Source organism: Alexandromys fortis, unplaced genomic scaffold (assembly GCF_014885135.2).
Source record: "Alexandromys fortis isolate MF-2015 unplaced genomic scaffold, M_Fortis_MF-2015_v1.1 scaffold_8_9099976_23576923, whole genome shotgun sequence".
NCBI classification, from domain to species: domain Eukaryota; kingdom Metazoa; phylum Chordata; class Mammalia; order Rodentia; family Cricetidae; genus Alexandromys; species Alexandromys fortis.
The window spans coordinates 5,666,991-5,692,172 of record NW_026067899.1 but is presented as its reverse complement, the minus strand read 5'-3'; the positions used below and the strand labels follow the sequence as shown (position 1 = coordinate 5,692,172).

Here is a 25,182-nt window from a genome sequence, read left to right as displayed (position 1 = left end):
TAAAAAAAAATAATGTTATCTTATTACAAAACATGAGAATGAAAATAAAACCTACTAGCTTGTTTTAAACATAGGAATGCAGAGCCGGGTGGTGGTGGAGGCGGCACACGCCTTTAATCCCAGCACTCGGGAGGAAGAGGCAGGCGGATCTCTGTGAGTTCGAGGCCAGCCTGGTCTATAAGAGCTAGTTCCAGGAGAGCCTCCAAAAACCTACAGAGAAACCCTGTCTCAAAAAAAACAAACATATATATGTTTTTTTTACACACACACACATACTTTATACAAGAATGCAATTCATCTTCAGTATTTAAACTCCTGATGATGAGGACCATGATGATTATCAGAAATAAGAGCAAAAAAATGCCTGGGTGGAAAGGACACCCACTGATTACTAGCTGTGTGACAGGAAATACGGCTAATATTTTGTGCCACAATTACCTCAGTTTTAAAGTGGGGGGTATTGCCTTAGTCAGAGGACTTTGTGGGAGTTTCATAGAACGATATATTCAAATTTCATAGCTGTGTACATTCAAACAAGACAGGCTGTCTGTTACCAAGGTTAGATGAGTGTTAGCTGGCAGCAAACACAACAGAAATGATAATGGGAATAGTAATGAAAATGATTATAAAGATAGCAGTCATTACATTTCATTTTTACTGTATGGTAGACACTGGTTTTTCTTTTTTATAAAAAATTGTTTTTAAGGGAAAAAGTGATCTGTTTCAAAATTTTAAGATAAATTTTACTCTGTTGACCATTTTCATATCTATAAAAGAGAATAGTCAATAAAAACAATTAAAAGTTAGATAAAAAATTGGCATTATACATAACATTCACAAACTGTGAGTGTTTAAACACTGTATTCAGATATTTCGCACATTTACTGGTCTCAAACCATGGGGCTAAGGAACTGTTTCAATACTGAGCCTCAAATGAATAGAAACCTCCTAAATTACACAAGTTTGTCCTGAACTCAACAACAAAAATAAAAACCACTCACAATGTGTTCTTGTAATACCCCCTTTCTACAGGACAGCAATCTGGGTAGTTTGCTTTCATTTATAATGGACACCCAGAAACAGTTGTTTGAGGAAACCATGAACTGAAATCATTAAAATATTTGCAACGTAAAACACTACTCACTCAAACAAGGTCACACTGAAATCAAGCCAGTTCCATAGATTCCCAAGGAAGGAAAATGACCCTGCCCAGACACCTCTTGCAATGACTTTTACAAGGATTTCAAATGTGTAAATCCCAAGAAGAGTATTCCTGTAGGAAAAAAAAATCACACAAATATTAACTCTTGAGAATAGTATACTGTCCCCTCTAAAACTGTCTCTGACAACCACCCACTATGCAAAACAAGTTGTCTGGAAAGTAAAATTCTGTCTTTTGGTAGGGTGGGAACAGTCAATCAGACAAGGACCAAAGATCCTGTTCCCTTTGAACCTTAGCAGAGAGCTGTAGAGTGATGCCTGTGTGACAGCATTGCTTAATGAATCTGATCATTTCTTCCCAACAGTCCCGACTCAGAGGTTATATATAATCTTTATGTAGTACCTAGGTAAATTATGAGAATTTCAAATATACCACAAATAGAGACTTTAGCATTGTTAATTATCATAGGATTAAAACCCAAATTTAATACAAATATGTTCAAGGACACACACAAACACAGAGTTGTTTTGAATAGAGTTAAAGCTCGAAGTTATTGTCAAGAAGCCTTACTTCTTAAAAAAAAAAGGAATTAATGCACTTTCCCATTTGTCTACTGAAAAACAGACTCTTTAGATTTCCTAGGACAGTGAAAAGTATACAACTGACGATTTATTAATGAATAAAAATAAATAAAAATTTGAAGAAGAGAGAAATCAATCACGAGGTGAGACCCCATGCATATGATACCATGGTATGTATAGATAGCAAAAGACCTAAACACTCCAATTAATACAACTAAACCTTCAATCTATTTAGAGCTGCAGATATTTAAACTAATAATAAACACTTAGAATGTCAGCACTCAAGAGTTTGAGCCAGGAGGTTCTGCCTAAAGGTAAGTAAGATCTGGTGCCCTCTTCTGGCCTGCAGGCATACATGGAGGATGAACAGTGTGTACATAATAAATAAATATATCTTTTAAAAAAAGAATTACAGAGCAATCATGAATCAAAACACCAACAAAAACTAATAATAATTTGCCACTCAGAAGTGGCGCATGCCTTCAGTCCCAGCACTCAGAAGTCAGAGGCAAGCGGATCTCTGTGAGTTTGAGGCCAGCCTGGTCTACAAGAGCTAGTTCCAGGACAAGCTCCAAAGCTACAGAAAAACCCTGATTCAAAAAAATCAAAAACAAAACAAAAACTAAGAATAATCTAAGGTGGAAAAAACCCTCAAATTGACATGCTTATGTTTGTTTCTATTTAGAAAATGCAGTCATGGTGCTCATATCAGTATTTCGCACAAATAAAAGATAGAAATATTAAGTTGTGGATTGTTCTGCCAGGGTCTACATATTGGGAACTTGGTCCCTCTGTGGTGATGTAAGACTTGCTGGAATCTTTAAGATGTAGAGCCTTTTTGGAGGTCCTGGTGTCACTGAGGTACCTGCCCACCCCTTTCCACAGGACTCACAAGAGAGTCATAGAAAACCTAAGGTTGGCTTCATGAATTTCATTGGCTTATGATATCAAGATATGAATTGCCACTTTGAAAAGAATTTCTGCTCTTTTCATGGCCATATTATATCCTAACTAGAACTGAAACCTAAGAGCAGAGGTGCTGTATTCTTGAACCTTAGAAGCTGTGAGCAAGATAAACCTCTTGTCTTCATAATTATTTTTTTAAAAAATTAAATTTTAAGCAAGTTCAATTGTATTATGTTTCAACCCATAATGCATTTTTTATTTATTTATTTATTTATTTATTTATTTATTTATTAAAGATTTCAGAGACCCACATTGGAGCACCGGACTGAAATCTCAAGGTCCATTTTATAACTTAGTAAAATACAATAAATTTAAAATTCTGAAAACCATAACTATAGACTGTTTTATGTATAAAATAAAAGTAAATAACTTACTGTAGTGCCAATGTCCACTCTGGTGGATTAGTCATCGACAAAAAAAAGCTGTCAGTGAGGATGCTAATCAAAATCAGCAAGCGAAAAAGGGTAAGTCAAGGTTAAGGAAAAATAGATAATAAATTACATTAGAAAAGACCAATTATTACAAATTGTATTTATAGATACAAGGACAAGGGATAAGGTCCTCTTGTAAATATTGAAAATCCATGTTATTTGTATTGGAAAATAAGAGTTAACCTTTGTTAACTATTATTACTATTTTATTAAGTTCTATTTTCCATGTGTTTTAAAAAAAACTAACCCAGAAAAATTAATATTTAATATGATGACACAAAGTACCAATGGGAAAAAGAGTTCTTCAGCAGAGGTTGAAGAGCAGAACATCTGGACTTATTAGCGTATTGAAGGCAAAGCCTTGTTGACTAAGAGAACATCCGGACTTGTTATTACTGTTTTGAAGACACAGCCAACCACCCTTAGGAGGATATGGGTTCACCAACACCTTGATAGCTACTCTTCTGAGAGAGCTGAATGGAGACAACGTGCAGAAGATGGAAACGGCATTGAACCTGAAGATGACTCTGTTTCTGTTTAGGACCACGAAAGTCTGTAAGAAACCACAGAAAATACAGTTAGCTAAGAGTTACCACCACTGCTCACCAGTCTGACATTTGGGCCTAATTACCTTGGCTTTGCTATCTAATCATAGTTAAAGTCAAAAGAAGCTGTCCTCACGGTTTTCATCTATATTTAGTGTTACCTGATTGCTCACCACTTTGCTTTGTTTTGCTGGTCATACACATAGGAAAGCCATTTGCAAATGCTATCACAGCCCTGTCTCCCAGATGAACTCCAGATGGTGCATGGATTCACACTCAAAGGTATCAGATGGGCAATATCTCACTAAATGAACGGGGAAATGTTAATTGTATACCAGAGAAAATCAATGTAGCATTATAAACGCAAAGAAGAACCCATGTTTTGAAATATCATGTCAATTATTTAAATTATTTATGAGGGAGGATTTGGAGGAAGGACAAGTAGAGGAAATGTGCTGCAATCATATTTTAATTAAGATGCAATAAAAATAAAACAAGGAAAATGTAAAATACTAAAAATTAATGCTTGACAAATATAATTTATTTGGTATTATTGACATGAACCTATCTAAAAATGGTAACTTATATAATAGAAACAAAAGAACTTTGGATATTAAAGCATTAACTTAATGAGTGTATTAGAAAAACAGAAATATTCTGAAATTGAAAGTGATTCATATATAGGTTAATGTGTTTATATATGCATATATGCATGTGGGCTTGTGTACAGTGACACTTGTGTATATTTTTAGATTATATAGATGGATAAGCCTATATATTACATATATGGTCATTGAAAGTATAAAGCATGTATATTCACTAAATATGTTCTTTTAGTGATATTATTGGTTTTGAGGTATGCATAAACACATCTGTCTGGTGATGTAACTTGGTGACAGTGTTTTTTTTTAGCCTTTAGCAAGGCCTGAGTTTGATCTTGGCTGTTGCCTGCCCAGGATTCTATCTTGCCTCTATTAGAATTCAAGTATTCTGCAAGCTGTAACTGACATGTTACTTTACTTCATTTTTATTGTTGTATGTGTATAGGTGTTTTGTCATGATGCATTCATGAACCATGTGGGTGTCTTGTGCCCAGGGTGTCAAAAAGAGGTCTTCAAATTCTCTGGAACTAGCATTACAGGAAAGAGGTAAGTGTCGCAAGCTGCTGTACAGGTGCTGGGACTCAAAGTCATGACCTCTGAAAGAGCACTCACCGTTCTTAACCATAGAGACATTTCTCCAGTCCCTGACCTATGCTTCTGAGATAAGTATTCTTCCAGTTTCACCAACCCACATATATTTCTGTATTTTCCAACAAAAAATCATTCTCATACTTAGCATTTTGTGCTTGTTCTGGTAGTGTGTGTGTGTGTGTTTGTGGTGTGTGTACAGAATTTGTAGGTTTGAATTTGTGAATACATGAATGAAAATAAAAAATTTATTTTGGATGCACTATTCTGACTACTGAGTAAATTATCAAGGTGTCTGAAATTTCTGCCCATATTCTAATTATTTTATGATTATTTAAAATGGATAAAGAGAAAAATGTAATTAGTATATTTCCACAAAAGCCATTCATATTAAGGAATGTATTGCATTAATTAATACATGTATTAAATTAATTAAGCTTATTAATATTACCCCGATGCCATATCAGATTTATTAACTATCTTGAATATGCTAACCTCACATAAAATTCATTATGAAAGAGCTCTTTTTCTATTATTTTTATTATGTCTTATCTCAATTATATTTTAAGTGGCTGACAATTAATTAAAATATAGTTTCCATAATGATAATCAATCCTTACATTTCTCTTAACATAGTAGTATGGATCCATATCTTCCAAGGGCTCTGCCACCATTCCTTTGGGAAGGCTTCCATAGGCAAAAGGAAGCTGTTTGCCAGCTTCCAAACACGGGCTTGGCTTTAAATCTTCTTCTTCATGCTCTTCGTTGCATTTTTTCGCAGCGTGATTTCCTATGAGCTCAAGCGACTCTGCTGTAAAGGGGACAAGGCCCTTTGGCTCTGGGGAAGTCAACATTTTCAATTTTGCACCTGTGAAAAAAGAGCAAGTATATAAATTCTGGTCACGTGTGAAGTCATTACATCAGTAAATTGTCTCCTGATCCTTGAACTCAGGGGGAAGCTCTGGGAGTGGGTCTGTCCCCTGCCACCACAGACCCAAGCAAAGCTCCATTTGACAGCCTCAGTTACCACAGTCGGTTTCTGCTGGATGTCGTAAGCCCTTCCGGTGACGTGACTTTGTTGCTACTTTTTTTCATTTTAGTGGAAAGTTTTACCTGAGTCACTGCTGCACCCAGGACTATCAATCTCTTACTCCAGCTGACAACTTCAATGGGGCGTCTCTGGTTGATCTCTGCTTCCTCTTTTGAGCATTTGATTTAGTGATCCCCCATCTCTCTCTCCTACTATCTAATTATTCTTATCCATCCACCCCTTGCTGATATTTGTTCTTTTAGTTTTCATTCTTATATACCTACTAAACTCATCTCATTCAAAATCAAAAATAAGAATGTTATGGATCACTCTCTGAACCATAATGTAGTTATGGTCTCCAAATTAAAATTTATAATTCAAGATACAAGAAATAGAGACACCCAAACGGAGTAGGCACATTTAAAGATATCATACGTCAGTTTTATTGTGTTAGAAGCTTTTTATTTTATTTTTTATTTTTATTTTTTTTGAATTTTATTATACTTAGTATTTTTTTTCTGATTTGTAACTCCATTTAGTCTTTTCAAGACACAAAGACCCATGCTGTGCACATAATGACACTTCATAGATTAAGCTTTAGTGTTAGGTGTCAAAGTGCTTTGAATAAGAGTGATTTATGTTGCAGGTAGTGGTTTTCTCTTGAAAATTTTTATTATATAATATTTAATAGGTTTTGTAAAATTACACTTAGCATAGGCTTCTTTGTACATAAACTGGTTTATTACTGGCTGGTGCTTACAATATTAAATGTTAATCACTATTACTGTATCATGATATGATACAGCTTGACCTTATAAGGAATAACTGCAGCGTCTTTTGTGCTTTTAGTGATCGTTTCCTTCTGCAGTCAAGTGTTATCTGTTATTGTCTATTGTCTTGCTAGTTCTTAATCACTCCTTTTATTTATAAAGTGAGGAAGTAAATTTGACTGTAGAGCTCCATTATTTAGAATAAATGAATCAATAAATAAGAAACATGTCGAGAACTTTTGTTTTACATTCACACACACTGATAAAGTTTGTGCTTTAGATTTCTGCCACGAACTTTGCTCATTTAATAATAAAAATAAAATACTAAAATGCATAATAAAATCAAATTATAAAATGACTCAACATATAAAAACACGCATGAAAGAAAAATATCCACAATATCATAGGCTTGTAAGGATTTCTGCCAAAACCAGTTTGACCAATGACTATGATCCATTCATCCCCTTATTATCTTTTGTGACTTTTAAACTGATCACTTAGGCTGTGGTGGGAAAAGCTTGGTGGAAATAAATGAAACAAATAAAATCACAAAACTTGAAATTGGATAGATGGACATTCAAATTTAAAATTGTTCCTATTGTTTAAGGACATCTCAGTCAAGTTAATTATATATTTACATTTTATTTTTCAGCTATGCAACTCAGATTTCTCCTTGAATTAAAGGTAAAATTATACACATTGACCAAAAGCCCCAGTACAGTAATGGACACATACTAGATAAGAAATCACTATAAATTTTTCTGAAATTTAAATTTTACTTTCATATTATGTGTTTGAGCATTTAGCATATCTGTGTATCCATGTACCATATGCATGTATTTTCTGTGGATCTTTTGGGTTCTGAAACTCTTTGCAGGTGGAGTTATAGATGGCTGTTTGCCTCATGATTCTGGAAATCTAATCTGGGTCCTTTAGAAGAGCAGTTGAGGAGTTTAACAACTGAACCATCTCTCCAGTTCCTTAAAAAGAACTTTCTTTGCGAAAAAATTTAGAATGTGAATCAAATGTAATAGAATCATCGATATTGACAATGCGTATAAGACTCGGAACTCCGTACAAGATGTATCCAGCTGCACCGGTACAACAGGGAAGAGATAGGCTTGGTCGGAGAGAAAACTGCCAATATGCCTTTCTTAACATCAATCACACTATTAATATCAAGTCAATACCAATTTCTCTTGCCAAGAAAGAGAATATAACCTTAGCCTGTGTTGACAGAAGATGGAGAGGACATCCTCCTGTGTTCAGTACAGGTAAAATGGAGCAAAACCTTTTTGATTAAAATAAAATGACTGCGGAGAGTTTGATTAGCAGATGGACAGTGTGTCATAGCGACACAGAAAAGGCACAGTGTGGAACCGCATTGCTTCAAAGTGTTTCAAGTACTTCAGATGGAAGAGAAACTAGATTCCCGTATTATCACAGAGGAAAAACTAGAATTAATGAGGCAATAGAAGAACAGATTAGCTTTTAAATTAAAGTGTTTTCTAAAATTGAATGAGGTGATGTGGGCATCATGCCTTAGCTTAAGGAGCAAGAGGAAGCGTGCAATTATTGATAGTTGGGTGAGATGTTTGCAATGGATACAAGCACTGATTGATAATGTCAATATCATATAATCTTGGAGCAATCAAATGTTAAGATTTTTTTTTATTTATTTTTTACTTTTGTACAGCACCACAGAATAAAAAGGTTTGCTGAGAGCGAAGGATTAGGAATTCGGTAAGCTGAATTTACAACTCCACCACACCCATCCTAAAGAAGCACATAGATGGCTTAGCCAAAAGTATTAAACCCGTGTATATTAAAATTGCATTTATTAGCACTAAGCACAAAGGAGATGATTCAAGCTCCTTATACAACGCCGCCATTAATGGAAATAGTCTAGACACACTTTACTGAGACCTCAAGATTCAGTTTGCCAGTCCATTTTCTTATTGCACAGTCCAAACATAACCTACCTTTTCTGTATGTTTTTTGGTAAAATAATACAATAATTCATTTTTTTTAGCTAACAGAGAACATCGGTAAAATTCTCAGTATTTGGGATCCTTCATATATATGCAACTTAAAATGCTACTAGATTCAATCAGATTGCAGAAACCTTGAGCCACCTTGTAGCCTTTATTGGGACTCATTGTCTCCCTCCTTGCAGCAACTTATCCCTGATGACTCTTTTAGCAGTGAATCAGACACTGAAAGAAACTATACTAAACTGTTGACTAGAGAAACAAATGGACAGCAAGCAAAGCAATGCAAACATTTGTCAAATGGAACTGGCAGGCCCTTGACTTTTAGACGGTAGAGTGCAGACTGAATTATTAATCATTTAAACATAATTCAGTAAAAGCACTTCTGTGGGAAATTTATATAATATGCTTCAAGCACTATGCTTTCTGTTGAGCTATCTTAATACAGCATCAATGCCTAAGAAAACAAAGATTAATAGTTAATCTGTCCATTAATGGCCTTTCTAAAAAATTGAATAGCTAGAGTCAGCTTTGGGAGATAATAATAATATCACATTCAACTCACAGCTGCACTCTTGACAAGCTGCAGTTGTATAACATTTTAGACTGTTCATTAAAATGGAATCCTTTTCTCTGAGAATCAGAAAGGGTGTGGAGTATATTCTCACAGAAAAAAACCAAGTTCTTGAATTTAAAATTTAATAAGGACAAATTTATCAAAATATTACAGTGACCATAATTACGGACACTCATGCTGAATGACTATCATTTTGAGATAAGAATGTTAACTTATTTCATTTTCTTTAATAGTTTTCTTGTGAGTATCATTTTACAGAAGAGTGGGTGTGTCTTGGTCTCTTACATGACTGCTGTGTTATGGTACAGCTAGGTAATTGATGAAGACCAATGCTAATTCAGTTGTGCTTAGATCTACATTTGGGTGAGCTTAAATGAAATCGCAAATAAGGACAGGAGGACAAGAGGTTGCTATCATGTAATCCACGTTCACGGATTTGCACTTGGACTTAGGGAATTCGCAGTTCTGTCATGGTAGAAGATTCCCTGAACAACAAGTGAAAAGGAAGAACTAGATAATTGGGAGAACAATTTGCCTGGTTTCATATAGGTACCAGTAACTATGTGCTTGGGGGAAATCAGCCACATGCACCAGTTTAAGGTTTTGCTCTTAGATTGGTAGGATCTTGGGTAATCCATTTCTACAGGAGGAAGAAGTTTTTGCAGCACTTTTTGGCAGTTTGGGGGACACAGCAGCGACAGCGCCAGGTTTGGTGTCCAACATTCTGTGTTTCGTATCTCGAAGCTGTAAATTTAAAATCTTGGATTATGCACGCTCCCTGAAGCTGCTTAGCCTATTGATATCAGCTGTGGACTTAGCCAGGACTTATTCCCCTCATAGATGTAAGTAAGAATATTTAAAGTTGGTTTTTTATCTAGCAAGCAATTTTATATTTCTCGGTGCTACTCTTGTTATTACCATTAAACATAATTTTAAGCTTTGGTGGGTTGTAGATCTATAGATATTGAGACATGGCTTTCAAATTGGAGCGGAAAATTGAAGTTATTCAAAGAATGATTATGGAAAGTGATTTTTTTCCTCCAGTATTTTTGCTGACAGAGGCCATTTTCCCTGTCAATCATCTTGCATCAATTTTATTCCTCCACCAGTTGTTTTTTCATCTTTCCTTGCTGGTCACAATACCATTAAAGATTTGGGACTATGGGAAATAGTTCACGTGGTCCTGGTTTTACTCTTTTTGTTCAATATTGGGAAGTTTGGATATTTGCTATATTTTTACTACGTCAACTGGGAGAGTTCTATATAGTTTTGGGGTGCTTTCTCTTTGCATTTTGCATGTTTGGAGAACAAATGTGGCAAAATACAGAACTGAGAAAGTGCCACTTTACTTGATTCCAGCACTTTTACAACCAGATCCATTTCCGGCTGGCCTAATTATTTGAATGGAAAACTAAGGTGTAAATTTAAAATCTTGAAAGGATTCTGAAAGTAAGCATGTACGCATTTTACACAAAAATTTAAAATAGAGAGACTGGAAAAACGTCTCAGCATCTCAAGTGCTTGTTAATCAAGTGTGTAGACAGTGCAGATCCCCACAGGAATGATGGCTTTCCTCTAATTGCAGTGCTGGTCTAGGCAAATATGCAATCTCTAGGTTCAGTGAGAGACCCCCCTCTTGGTAAATAAAGTAGAGGGCAATCTAGGATAACACTCAGTATCCATCTCTAGCAACACACATGTATATGACGCAAACACATGTGTACTCACACACATACAAACATGCCAAACACGCACACATGTGCACATCTCCACGCCATGTAATAAAATAAATATACATAACGGAAGTCCTGAATTCACAGGGTGATTGCTCACATTCAGAGACACATCCCAGGGGAACACTTGGTAACATAAGTTAATAAATAAATATGCATCAAAGAAGTCCTGGGTGCACGGGGTGTTTACTCCCGTTCAGAGACACATCCTAAGGAACCCTTGGCAGCCTAAGTTGTTGCAACATTTGCATGTAGGACTCTGGGCTGGGATGTCTCAGATGTAGCCCTCCAAACTATATAGTGCACTCGTAGATAGGATTCCTATAAATTATTATGCTTTGCAAACCACAGTAGTTTTTTTTTATAATTAATTAAAAACAAAAATAGGTGGCAGCTAAGAGGTAATGTTCTCTCTGATTCCCTTTAAAAAGGCTAAACCCTAATAGTTGACATCTGGGTACAGGCTAGAGGCTGTGATGGGGGTTATAAAATTTGGCTGAAAGTGATTACTATTATTTATGATTTTATGGAATATGGGAAATATTATTTCAAATATTAGGAGAATATGATAATACTCTTAGGATTTTCGACTTCTCAACTTTGTGATACATCTAAAAACTTCCAAAAGTGGAAATTCAGTGAGAAATTGTAAATACAGATCTGCATATTGATAAAGATAAGTTAGTTTTATTTATGTGCACGTGTTTTATGTACAAATCTAAATATATAAATATTAGAACAAGTGCATATATAGTATATGATTTTACAGATGACTGAAACCAGGTTATAACAAAGGATTATGTGTTGGAAAAAAATGGATGAAATTCTTTTTCTTACTTTTTAAAATGTGTGTCTTTGTTTGTGTGTTTATGTGCTTAAGTATGTACCCACATGCCTGTGTGTGATGTGTGTGAATTTGGTGTGTGTTCATGTGTCTGTGTGTGATGTATGTATGTGTCTGCACTTGTGTGTGACAAGTGCTGGTGCTTGTGTGGGTGTGTATGGACATCAGAAGATGATGTTCGTTTTGCCTGAATGCATTTCTGTGTACCACATGTGTACAGTAATCACAGAGGAAAGAAGAGGGCTCTGACTTCCCTCTAATTGGAGTTACAGACTATTGTGAACTGCCATGTGGGTACTGGAAATTAAACCTGGGTTCTCTAGAAGAAAATCTCGTGCTCTTAACCACTGACCCATCTCTCCAGTCCTGTATTATTATTATTTTAAAATAGCATTTATGCACTTGTAAATGATTATGAAATTTATAGAACACACATCCTTTGTCTTTGATCTTAGACAAGATACTTCACATCTTGATGTGTTGGCTTTCTCAGCTACAAAGTGGAAATGATAAAAGTGAGGATAATGTTAGCAATGGTAAGAAATGTAAAGCATTTAGGACAACACCTTTCAGGTGTTATATACTACCCTAGTTATTATATCCTTTATTATTACTTTATTTTTTAAAGAGTAGTCTTTTATACCTATTCATCTTTTCCAACCAAACAATCATCTAATATGTTGAAATTTATAAAGACAATATGCAGAAGAGAGTGTAAGTCCTTACGGGTAACCAATAATATTGGTTACATCAAATTACAGTGATCAACTGCAATACAAAGACATTCTTGAAGAATTTCCAAAATGCGGTGAGCTTTCTTCTACTTTATTTATATTACTTCTCTGATTGGACTTCGAGCTTGTTACTATTTTCATAGTGTTTGCTTCTGTTTCCTCTTGTAACAATTGCCTCTAACTCATTACAATTGAATATGATGATGGAAATAACAAGCTATAAAAAGCAGCCTGTGATAGCCAGTGAAATGGTCAACCATATTATCAATGTTTTGACTCTTTATATTCCCTTCCTTCCTGCATTCAACCACACCCAATGCTTTATTATTTTCTTGTACCGTGCTCAGCTTCAAGGCTTGAAATGGGTAGAGGATGAGCCTGGTCTATATATAAATCACTGCATACATCTCTCTAGGTTTGAAGTTCCTCGTCAGATTTAGAAGGAGCAAATGATACTGCAAGCATAATCTAAATTTGTCACAATTGTGCCTTAATGGCTGTAAGTCTCAAGGGTAGAAAACCTTTCATGTGGGGATACTGAAAGAATCCAGCTGCTCAGACCTACATCTAACAGGAAATGGTCACGCCCATCTTCTAGAACAGACTTTCATCTTCCTAAGTTGGCTGGTGTTCACTCCATCATTGCACACTTAGTTGGCACTCTTGTCTTCTTGTGGCTTCAGCTCCTTAATGCTACTTTAACTTTCTTCATTTCAATTCTTGTACTTGCTCTTGAGAGCAAGTACTTTATTTTGTTTTATTCTGTCTTTAACATAAGCCACTGCTGATATACTTACAGCTCTTATTGTTCTCTAAGGTTCCTTGAAATTTCAGCAAATTTTGGCTAATGCTTCCAACTTAACTTCCTGGGCAATAATTAACCTAATCACACTGGGAACAAATGTGGTTCACATTTCCTGGCTTCATCTTTCCAGATTGCTTACATCTGTTATTCATTATTTCTTTCGCCCTACCCGACTCTAACTTCATGGAACACACCATTGAAATAGAACATCTCACAGAGAACATTTGAAAATAAAGGAAGGTGTCTACAGTAGAGTCTTGTTCACTTTAAAAGAACAAAATGATTTTTGCACAAGTTCTCACTAAGTAGCCCAGGTTGGCCTTGAAATTGCAGTATTTCTATTTTAGGTTCCATGGGTCTGCTGTTACATGTGTTTGCTACCTTACCTTTTATTATTATACTGCAATATTTCTGGCTACATTAAAGGTTTCCAGCCTTTTCAAAAGACTGTTCATCAATTTAATAATCCTAAGTGGCACAAAAATTAGACATACTGTCATATACTTTATATATTATATTTTTAAATTATACCCATAAAGAAAACCAAAGGAAACAAGCCTCATTTCCACGCGGAGCAGCCAAGGGACAGGCCTGGACAGCTGCATGATTTTTTCCCAGGCTCTCATTCTTCATGAGGACATAAAGGGAGGAAAGACCCATCAGCTAGTATGCTAGCAGTTGCTGGTCTAGTAGATTCTGCTTATGGGACCAGGTAGGTTCCCCACGTACTCTCGGGATATTTCTTCATTCTTGCCACATTCTATACCCATACGCCTGCAGGGTTCCCATCTTCTGTCCATACTTAACATTCTGCATAAATTAGAAATTATTTCTACTGTTTGCAATCACTGAATCTAATAGGTATTTTTTTTAAACTTTAAAAAGCTTTTATTTATTTTGTAGCATGTGCATTACAGGAAACAAAACACAAGAAGCCAGGTACAGTCACCCAGCCACGTGCAGCTCAGCTTGCTGTGTCCCTCTGGGTGCTGCACGTGTACACACATCAGGTGACTGAGGTTACACAGTATGCACCATGCTTGGTATTTTTTGAACTCTTCATGACCCATGTTAACTTGATATGGACACAGAACCTTCAGCAACGTGCCGTCAATGTAAGGTTTCCAGTTTGTGTTTCAGAAAGCCTGTCGCCTCGGAGAGGACAAACTGAAAGTTTCGGCAAGTGTATTGTGGAATGACACAGACCCATCAGCATTGCCGAAGAGATTTTTAGCTCCTGAATGACTTCAGAATTCTCCATGGCCTATCTATCAAGAATGAAGAAACAGTGGTCCAAACCAGACCAGCTCTGGGTGAGGTGAATCCGATGCGTACTGCAGACAAAAAGATACATTGATAACCATGCTCTACTCAAACGTCTTCCCACATCTCTACAGCTCATACATCACTAGATTTCTTCTTGTTTTCATCTCAATAAGCATACCAAATAATAGGGATCAACCATAAGCCAATGTCAATGAATGAAATAACTAAGAACACCTGGGTCCATAAGATTCACATTCTTTTCTCCTATTTAGGCATCCACTTTCACTCAGCTGCAGTTCCTCCTTCTCTGAGTACTGGGTTGATGATGACCTGCTCAGAGTGGTATTCAGGTAACAGAAGATGTTGGACATTAAAGCCTTGAAGCTTGAAATTAAACACATGGGGACCTCCTCCATCTTACCCCATGACTAATATTTGTCTAGTTTATTTGCCACTTTATCCTTTTCCTTCTATTCTCTCTTCTTCTTCCTAGGGAGACCTAATTTACCTTCAAATAGTACAGCCAAAAGTTCTCAGTAGCTGGTGATAGTTTGACTGGACCCCAGCGGTGGAAGAAAGCTATCAACAACACCCTCTTTCATTTTCCACAAGAACCTGATTTAGATGATGAATTAAATGTCCACTCAATCACTTGGCCAATGATAGGCTTCTCCAAACTCAGCTCACAAGGTTAAACCAGCTTCAGTGGCATTCTCTGCCCCACAACTGCTGTTTTATCCTCTCAGAAACAGTGGAGGACAAGAAAAAAATGGAATGTTGCAGTCGATGTTTTTTTTTTCTTATTCCTAATTTCACCCCTATTTTTTTCAGGTTGATATCTAGAGCAGAATCTGCAATAATGCAGCCAAGCAGAGCAGCTAAAATCTCCAGAGATTTTTAGGTTACCACCCAATGCCTCTTCATGCATGTTGCTATTTTGGAGAATTTAATGTACTGAATGTAAATAATTAATCAGCAAACTCATGGGTATGGGGGGAAATCACCAAGAAACAAAGGTTTAGATTAGTTTGACAGAGAAGTGTCCTACATACCACTTGTATACATCTGATATGGATATACATGTGACCATTTCCAGGAAACCTGCAAAAAGTTTTTGATCAGCAAATAAGGATATAGAGCACAGCAATGAATCACACAAATGAAGAATAAGGAAAAAGAAAACCACAGAGTTAGTGCATCAATTAAAGGTGGATGCTTAGATGCCAATTTCATGCAGCATAATATTATAAAACTATTTCTCATTTAATAGTTGTCCAACTATTTTGATTGAGTAGTGTTAAGCATCAGACACTGGCAATGCATCAAGCTATTACTCCAGTGCCATTCAAATAATTGTTTTTTTAAACAATGAGAATTATAAGTCTACCATAATATGTTAAACTAGATTTACTCCAGACACTGGCATAGGTGAAAGTCAGAGGGAAGCAAGCATTGAATAGGTTATAAATTTTTGAGAATACAGGAAGCTAACTGCTAATCAATTTAGCCATTTAATGGTCAATTTAGACTGACATCTTCTTTGGTTGTGGCTGCCTTGCTGCACTTAGTAGATGCATCGTAGCTTGTATTTCATCTTCACTGCCTTCCAGGATGACTCGCAGCTGCACCCGCTGGTACATTCTTTCCTCTCAAATCTCTCTGACTAGAATCCATTTTCCCCACAGAGTATAGCCAAGTGATCATATTCAGGGCACCGATCTTTTCCTCATTTTTAAATGGGACTCTATGAAATATAGAATCATTGATTTTGGAAAGCAGATGCTTACAAGGAAAGATGATTGAAGTTAATAAGATTTTGAGAAGCCTGGAATGAAATTAACATAATCAATAATTTTAATGGTGAAACTCTATAGAGACATAATGGAGACTTAGCTCAATGAACGGTCTTTGACTGACTGGCATGTGCAGGGAGGCACTGTGACACACTTGAGATCAAAGTATGAACTTCCTTTTTTCTTTATGGTAACACAATTTGCAGTCAGTATGGATTGTCAAAATTTAGACATCGAAATGTCAAACTGTGAAATTTTCAGACTATAGGATAACTTGACTAAGATTACTTCCGTTTTGGTGTTTTCCTTTGCATTGATTCTGGGCTGGTTACTGCAGGTAACTGATGCTCAGTCTGTAACTTGTCCCTCACAGACAATCCATCTAGCCTGACCTATGGACTTTGCCACATTGTCTTAGGACCTACTCTTTTTGCAGCTGTTCTGTAACCAGGTCAAGTAATTTTACCTTTAGATTCTACTTTTCAGTATAACCCCTAATTCTCTGACAGTTTGCGCCAACACATTCTTTTTCTATTTTTATAGATTATTTGGGAATCTCACATCAAGCTTCCCGATTGTGCTCAACTCCCAATCTTCCCAGGTTCACCCCTCTCTTCTGTCCCCTGCACCAAGTCCATTTTGAGTGATCCATATATTCACTGCAGCATGGTAAAAATTCCTAGTGGCTAGCACTTAAGTGAGGATGAGTCTTTCTCCCCCGCACCCCTCCCAAATGTCATTAGATGAAGAGATTCATGCAGTGACCAGAGTAGGGCAGGGCTAGGTCTCTTGCGCCCACATCACCACAGGCAGGGCAGTGCTCTGGACCCATGAGAGACAGTTCCAAAGCTCATTGTCCATGCCACCATCGACGCTGCCACGCGGCAGGACCAGTTTTGCTCTGGCGGGCGATTGGATTCTGTAGCTCTCCAACAAAGGGCGGGACCAGCTCTCCCACTAGCCAACATACTCTGAGGAAGTGTCATCTTGGGAAATTAAAATATTAATAAAAAAACTTTTTTGAAGAATGTAAGAATACACTAATATATTTTTAAAGTTTGTTTTATATTGAATTAACAATTATTTTAGGGTACAATGCAATGCTAACACAGAATATATTCTGTAATGATTTAATCAAGCTAAGCAGCATATCCACCACTTCTTATAGGTGCTCATAGTAGGGAGAATGTTTATCATATAATCTTTTGGCAATTTTGAAATATATATGCACAGAAATATTTTTGATTGCAATTACTGTACCATAGGGCAAACCTTTGGAACATTCTTCCTGCCTTACTGAAATTTTGAAAGCTTTAGCCAACATCATTACTCCTGCAATCCACAATCCCATCCTCAGGCAATCATCATATTCACTCTATTTCTAGGAGTCAAACTATTTTAAATTCCACATTGTCTTATCATTTTGTATTTTATTATTTCCCTTAGAAGCCTGTTTGTTTTCTAATGAGAGACAGAAATGGAAAGACCTGTATGGGACCAGAGGTGGGAAGAAACTGGGAGGAGTAGAAGAAGTGAAAATAGTAATCAGGATACATTAGGTGAGAAAAAATCCATTGCAATGGAAAGAAAATTCTTCATATAAATGATCCTGGAATATGGCTAGTTCTCAGTATCTGTGTGTTAAACATTGAGGGATTCTACCAAAGACAGAGAAAAATCATTCATGAAAATCACTATATATTGCTTTAAAATATATAAATATTTTCTCATTATGCTGTGAACAACACTGCATTATATGCTGTACATACATACAGTGGTAATATATTATATGTTGTATTATGCAGTGACATATATGTATGTATATGTATATGTATATATATACAGTTGCACTATATAAGTTGTTGTATCCACACAGTGAACTCTATTATATGTTGTACATATAGAGTGGCACACTCTATGTAGAAAATGAGGTAACAAGCCAGGAGCCAAATGGCAGAGGGCAGATAAGAAACATGGGATAATTTAAATGTAAGAGTTAGGTAGTAATATGCTTGAGCTATTAGCCAATCATTTACATTTAATATTAAGTTTCTGAGCAGTTATTTGGAAGCATTGCTGGGATTGAAAAAATCTGCCTAGACCTGGCTGTACTGAAATTTACTCTATAGAACAGGATAGCTTCAAACTCAGATATTCACCTGCCTCCGCCTTCTGAGTATTGGGAATCAAAGTGTGTTCCTCCGTTACCCAGTTATAATGCGTCAATTTTATAATCAGGATAGATGGTCTTTGAATATGCCTTGTACAAAGGAAGGAGGGATTAATGTCACCCACAGTCTGAGTAGCAGAGTCAAGTTAATTATAAGAGCACACAGGATAAAAACTTGAGATCACTACCAGTGCCAGATGTGGGAAACTACGCTAAGAATTATTGCTCAAAAAGGTGCCAGAAACCCCTAAAGCAACATAGACTATATTACTCTTGATGGCACACTAGAATACATGGTAGGAAACTATTGTAAAACAACACATACTTTGGTTGTAGAACACAGAAAAATCAATGTCAAAATGAAGTGAAAGCTTCCTCTCTGCCAACAGAAGATGCTTGATAGGCATCTGGTAGGAATAGTCATGGTATCAAAGAAAATGGCACTACTAGGAGGTGTGGCCTTGTTGGAGTAGGTATTGTCATGTTGGATGAAATGTGTCACTGTAGAGGCAGATTTTGAGATCTCATATACGATCAAGTCACCCCCAGTGCCCCAACTGCCTCTAAACTCCAATATCATGTCTTCCTGTATACCACCATGACACACCATGATAATGGACTGAAAGTGAAACTACCCCAACGAAATGCTTTTTATTTGTAAGAGGGTTTTTTTTTTTTTTTAATAAAATCATGCTGTCTCTTCATCGCAGTGGATACCCTAACACAGAAGTTTTTTCCCAGTGGTAGATTTTGAATGCTATAATTTTGACCTAACTGGCAAGATCTACCTATGGGTACAATAGTGGAGACTATTACATAGTAACAATTCTTTATGGTTAGATTATGGGTTTGATCCACAAGAGGGGAGGCATACCTGTTACCAGAGATCCCCATGTCTAATGGGTAGATCATATACCCTAGGAGAACACTCACTACTATTGTTTGCTAGATAGATGTGATATAAAACTTTCTAAATATTGAATCTTGTGACTATAGATAGGTGTTACTCTCATCCTGGATCAGAGAACTGGCTTGCTTCTCCCGCAAATAATATTGAATACAGAAACCCAGGGTTGCTCAAGCTTCAGAGAGAATAAGTAAATAAACGATGACTATCTATGACCATAATACCCTGAATATATTCTGTGTCACTTGAGAATAAATGACTACATAAAACATTCGCATCACCCCTTCCAAAGCTCAGAAACATTACAGAAGGGACAAAAAGAATGTTAGGGCCGGATGATGTAGAACAGGACTGTAAGATTCCCTATGGTTATGAGAGGGTCACTGAAATCAGGAACCTTTCTTTTTTTTTTTTTTTTTTTTTTTGAGACAGGGTTTCTCTGTGGCTTTGGAACTTGTCCTGGAACTAGCTCTTGTAGACCAGGCTGGCCTCGAACTCACAGAGATCTGCCTGCCTCTGCCTCCCGAGTGCTGGGATTAAAGGCGTGGCCCACCACCACCCAGCTGAAATCAGGAACTCTTAGCAGGTATAGTTTGCTGCACCGGGGTTCACAAGACAGGGCTTGTAAACATTCAGTCCCAGATGTTACATGCATCAGATGAAAGCATTCTCCTCAAGCTCAAAGAAGCCATCATTTACTGTTATGCGTGAGAGATTTTACTTACCTGGTATTGTATCACCCAAGAAATATAGAAGAGGAAAAAGGTAGAGAAATTTAGAATTATTTCTACCAGTTAATTTCATGTAAAGAAAGATACTATTGCAGCTGAGAAACTACTGGGTGCTGATAGATGCTGAGAAATGGGGAAGTCTTTTTATTTTTCTCCAGTGGTGTAGCTCCTGGTGATTTCATCATGCTTCAGGAGATTGCCTCACAGGCTTCCTTACAGACAGAACCTTGGTTAAAGGTGTGAGTCACAACACACACACACACACACACACACAATAAAATAATGATGTGACAATGATGGGAAGGAGAATTACAAGGAAGAGGGAAATTGATAGGAAAAGGAAGAGAATAGGAGTTGCAATAGAAGGTGAGTGTTCTCAAAACGGACTGTATATATTTAGGAAACTGTCAAAGACTAACTATCTTTTTTTAAAAAAGGGGGAAAATCCAATGAAAATTAAATATGAACTAGAATGCCTGGATGATACACTGTGAGCAAGTCTGTGAAAGAAGGTGGGTTTCAACGTAGTGAACTTTCAAAACTATCCAGACAGTGGAATTAAGGGAGGACCCTGGGTACCAGAATGAACGCTGCTTCACGTGATTAACATCCACTTGAACTTTTCTAGGCCAATTACATGGTTCCCTATAAAGGTCTCCCACTGAGATGGTGAAAGCTCTCATTCCGTGCTAGTCTGGTCTACAAAACAAGTATGCTGGGAAAATCCAAACGCTTTCAGAAACAAATACTCTTACAAGCCTCATCTGTTGGACCCTCGGCCAGAAGAAGCTGGCCAGAGGCCACCTACGACCTCAAGGGGGAGGAATGCATTCTTGTCTCTGTTAGAGAAATACAAAGGGAATCCAGTAATGAATGGAGCTTGCACAGTACCCAGGAACCCTAAGACCTTTTGGACAAGAGTTTTAAATGCCACTAGATCTACGAAATGTTCTTCTTAGAACCAGAACTGTGACATTTCCTGAAGGCCTGACGGCCTTTGGGAATTGCCTCCTTACTTCTCTTTACAATTCCCTAGTCTGTCTGATCTTCTAGGATCCATGAGTCCCCAAAAGCCTCTCTAGGTTTTCAAACATGAAAACAACTAAACACAATGGATGCCCAGCCTTCTCAAATTGGAGAACAATAACAGAGAAACTTTTAAAACAACTTTGGCAAATGACCATAAATTAGTTTCTAATTTCACTTTGCACTGAGCAAAACCATGACTATAAAGGGCTATAAAGTCAGGAGAAGATAGTAGCCATGGACCAGAGCCGGAGTTGCATCCTGTAACTATATCACCCAAGAAATACAGACGAGGACTGCGGCAGAGAAAATGAGACTTATTTCCACAAGTTAATCAGTGGTGCAGGCCATGTGGACACTGGGAAGACTGAGACGGAGAGGGTACAGAACTAGAAGTTTTTCTCTCGGCATTTCAAGTACAAAGTATGGAATATTCCACTGGACACTGATAATTCATCCAGGATTATGATCCCCAAAGACTCAACATCTAATGTTCTAGGCTGAAAGCAAATGTCTTGATTATAAAAATAATTATAGAAATAAGCTCCCCCTCTCCCATTATCACAGAGAAATATTTTACTTGGTCTAATTAAGAAAAGATCATATTCTTCTTCTGACTTTTCATGGTATTTATATGATGGTTGTTGTGGATATTTCTCGGTTGTGTTAAATCTTTTGCCCCAGTTAAATTATATTCTCCATATACTCATGTGGCATCACATTTTTTTTCCTTATGAACCAGAACGAACCATCATATGGCAACATTCTCTTCAAAGCCAAAGGCTCCATCGTTCATTGTTTGGGAGGTGAGACTTTTTGTAGTTGGTATTAAATTGCAGAGGAGGTGCAGAAGAGTAGAATAAGGCAAGGGAAATGATGTCTGTTTCTACAAATTAATTTCACATGAGAAAAAATGGCATCTTTGTAGATAGCCAGTGGAGGGGGAGAGGAGGAGTAGATAGTCTCACAGTGATTCACTCTGATATCAGCTCATGGAAATAAAAGGTCACACTCACAGAAATACAACAACAATGAAAGAAATAGAAGCCACGAATTTGTGAGAGAGCAATGGGGTGGGGGAAAAGCAGTACAGTGAGGAATGGGGTAAACAAAAGGGTAAAATGATGTGACAGTATTATAATTTCAAAAATTAAAAATGTTTTTTTTAAAGAATGTCTCTTTGGCACTAATGTTTCTGCCATAAGCTTTGAAGACAAAGTTTAAGGAGTGGAGAGAGACTTGGGGGTGAATCTCCGAGTACTGCTTTGCCATCTAGAGCTTAGTCCAGTGAGGTCTAGAGTTGGGAACATTAGCATAATTTGTATCCAAGGAAAGCTTGGGCAAAGGATTGACTCTACATTTCTACTCTGATGAGACATGACTTCACCTCCTTTTGACAAATTCACTCACAGTATATATCAACTACCTTGTCCATGTCTTTATCACATGAGAATCAGGAGACAGAATGTCCAGGTGCCAAGTGTTTAATCATTCCTCCAGTTCTACAGTGAGACTGACAAGTTGCAATAGTGCACAGGTCCTCAATATGTTATCCAAGGCTTGCAAGCCTCTTTTCCAGAGCCTCATGGGCAGTTTCAGTTGATGCTATTATTTTAAACACATCCACACGTAAAGGGGAGGCTCATGGTACCCCTTGGTGTCCTGCAAGGCTTGATGGATTTCTGTAGCTGGGTTTTTTTTTTTTTTTGCCGAAACTTGATTACACCCATATTAATGGCTATAGTGAATCAATTCCCCACCATCTATTTCCTACTCTTGATTCTTCTCACCCAGAAAGCAAAAGTACACAGCAAAAGCAAAATTTTAAATTTAAAAGAGAAGAAGTCGGAATCCCCAAGGCTGTTACAGTATGTCTGGCTCTCATTTGCAAAGGGTCACCTCTCACAGGTCATAACACACTTCCAGGTTTACCCTTGCTGAGAGACATACTTGACTTTCACTCCCTCTCATCATTCTAGAAAGACATGTCCAAAGACTCCCTTTTCTCATAGTGCTGCACTTCAAATGAGACACACTAGTGATGAAGACAAAAACAGAGACAACCTCCTTGTGTAACCAACAGTTACACATATGATTGCTTTCCTAAACCAAGCCATATTGCCTTTATTCGTCCTTGGCAGAAATTTGTGATGTATCATTTACAAAGCTGCAATCAAGTTAAATATTAGTAGCTAATTTTGTCGTGCAAAATTGAAATAAAGCTTTATTCATCTCCAAATTACATCTCCAAAATTTTATGATTGAGATTCTAGTTCCATTATGGGGCAGCCCAATAATGCAGGAAGTTATTATTTATAGTATGAAAGCAGGAGTCAGTCATAAAGTGAGAGGAGGGAGCCTATAGGAAAGGAAGAAGGCCAGTACTCCTCGAGGGGGTTGGCTGTGTTGGTTGCAAAAGTAGCAGTAGCCCTAGCCTTAGAGATAGCCATGGCAGGCATGGAGCCATAACTGTGATCACCCCACAGCAGGGCCCTCCTACTGTTCTCTAAGTTCTCCCCAAATATCCACCAAAATACTGCTACACTTGTATTTCAGATTTTCCTAGCCAGCATCTACATGGCACATTGACAGGGTCCATCAGCTGAGAATTCTGCATGGATTCAGCATCAGTACTGATCTGACACTGACCCAAGTCTTAAAGATAACATCACCAGAATAACATCATCAACACTTTAAAATGAAAACAGACCCTGAAAAAAAAGTGTTTGGGAAACAGAAACAATACAATGAACAAAACATAAGCCACGTTGAACCAAATATGCTAAACTCCAAGCTGTTCAAAATAAAGACATCATTTTCAATAACATGTTTCCTCTCCTCTATTACTGATGTTGTCACATTCAAAGTTCTACTCTTACATGCACAAAATTAGCCAAAATACAGAGACTGGATTCCTTAACAGTATAATCGAAACTCACATAACCTCCCGTAACGTCTATTTTAACCATTGCATTTAGGGGTTTCTAGAAATTTTACAGTAACAGAGCATCTCTCAGCTTCAGTTCACCTGGTTGGGTGAGATAACTAACCACATATGCAGAGAAAACACCTACCTTGCAGCTGTTAGTTCTGATCTAGATTTTAACGCTCTTTCTGTTCTCTATCATTTCCCAAAGACTGATCAGAGGGTCGGCAGGTAGAGTGGGACATAAACGCAGGGCACAGTCGTGAGCTAGCCACATAGTGGAATTGTCACTACGAGAAAAAGGAGAAAAAGAATGCACTTACTTTCTGCCAAATGATAATCTTCACCGGAGCCCCAGCAAGAGCCCCAGAAGCAAGGCTCCTGAGAGCTCTTTGCTCTCCTGGGCTTCTCTTTCTTCTCAGATCTCTCTGCTCAGGAGGTTTGTTGTGCTGTGCTCACTAACCCCAGCTGCTGCCAGCTAGATACTCAGCCACCTGGGTGGTTCCACAGTCACAGACCCAGAGACCACCTACAGACAGATACCCAACAAGCCTGGTAGCTGTTTTTGTTTCCTTTGCTTCCCCCCCCTCCCTTCTCTTGGCCACTCCCCCACTCCTCTAGCCTGGCCAGCCTGTGACTCTAGAAGCCCAATAAGCGTGGGCGGGTGATATTGACAGAGACCCAGCTGCAGAGGCAATAACAGCTTCAGCAGTGGCTTTGCATCCTCCTGCAGCCTGGGAAGGAGCCAGTCAGACAAATGGGAGTGGGATTTAGTGAAGAGACAGCGAGAGAAAACACTGGGCAAGGAGGTGAAGGAGTAAAGGATTCAAAGCCTGGGAGAAGAACAAGAGCAGGGTGGGGCTGCCTTGTGTTTGTGTGTCCCTGGAGTGTGTGAAAAGGGGAAAGAGACAGTGGAGGAGGACAGCAAACTCGGAGTCCTGGCCTTCAGGAAAGTTTCCCTGCCATGCTTTGATTGCCAATAGAACATAATGGGCTCAATGTTA

The 25,182-nt window shown here is 37.5% G+C and overlaps 1 protein-coding gene across 1 annotated transcript in view; it reads right to left on the bottom strand.

Moving 5' to 3' along the window:
- Positions 1-24,738, bottom strand: part of Scn7a (sodium voltage-gated channel alpha subunit 7) — a 62,953-nt gene extending 38,215 nt beyond the window's left edge. The window contains exons 1-5 of the mRNA XM_050123742.1: positions 24,502-24,738; positions 5,496-5,743; positions 3,576-3,693; positions 3,084-3,174; positions 1,145-1,273 (exon numbers count right to left, since the gene is read on the bottom strand). Coding sequence (XP_049979699.1) covers positions 1,145-1,273; positions 3,084-3,174; positions 3,576-3,693; positions 5,496-5,729 — 572 coding nt within the window. The 5' untranslated portion in view covers positions 5,730-5,743; positions 24,502-24,738. The remainder of the gene's footprint in view (positions 1-1,144; positions 1,274-3,083; positions 3,175-3,575; positions 3,694-5,495; positions 5,744-24,501) is intronic.
- Between the last annotated feature and the right edge of the window lie 444 nt (positions 24,739-25,182).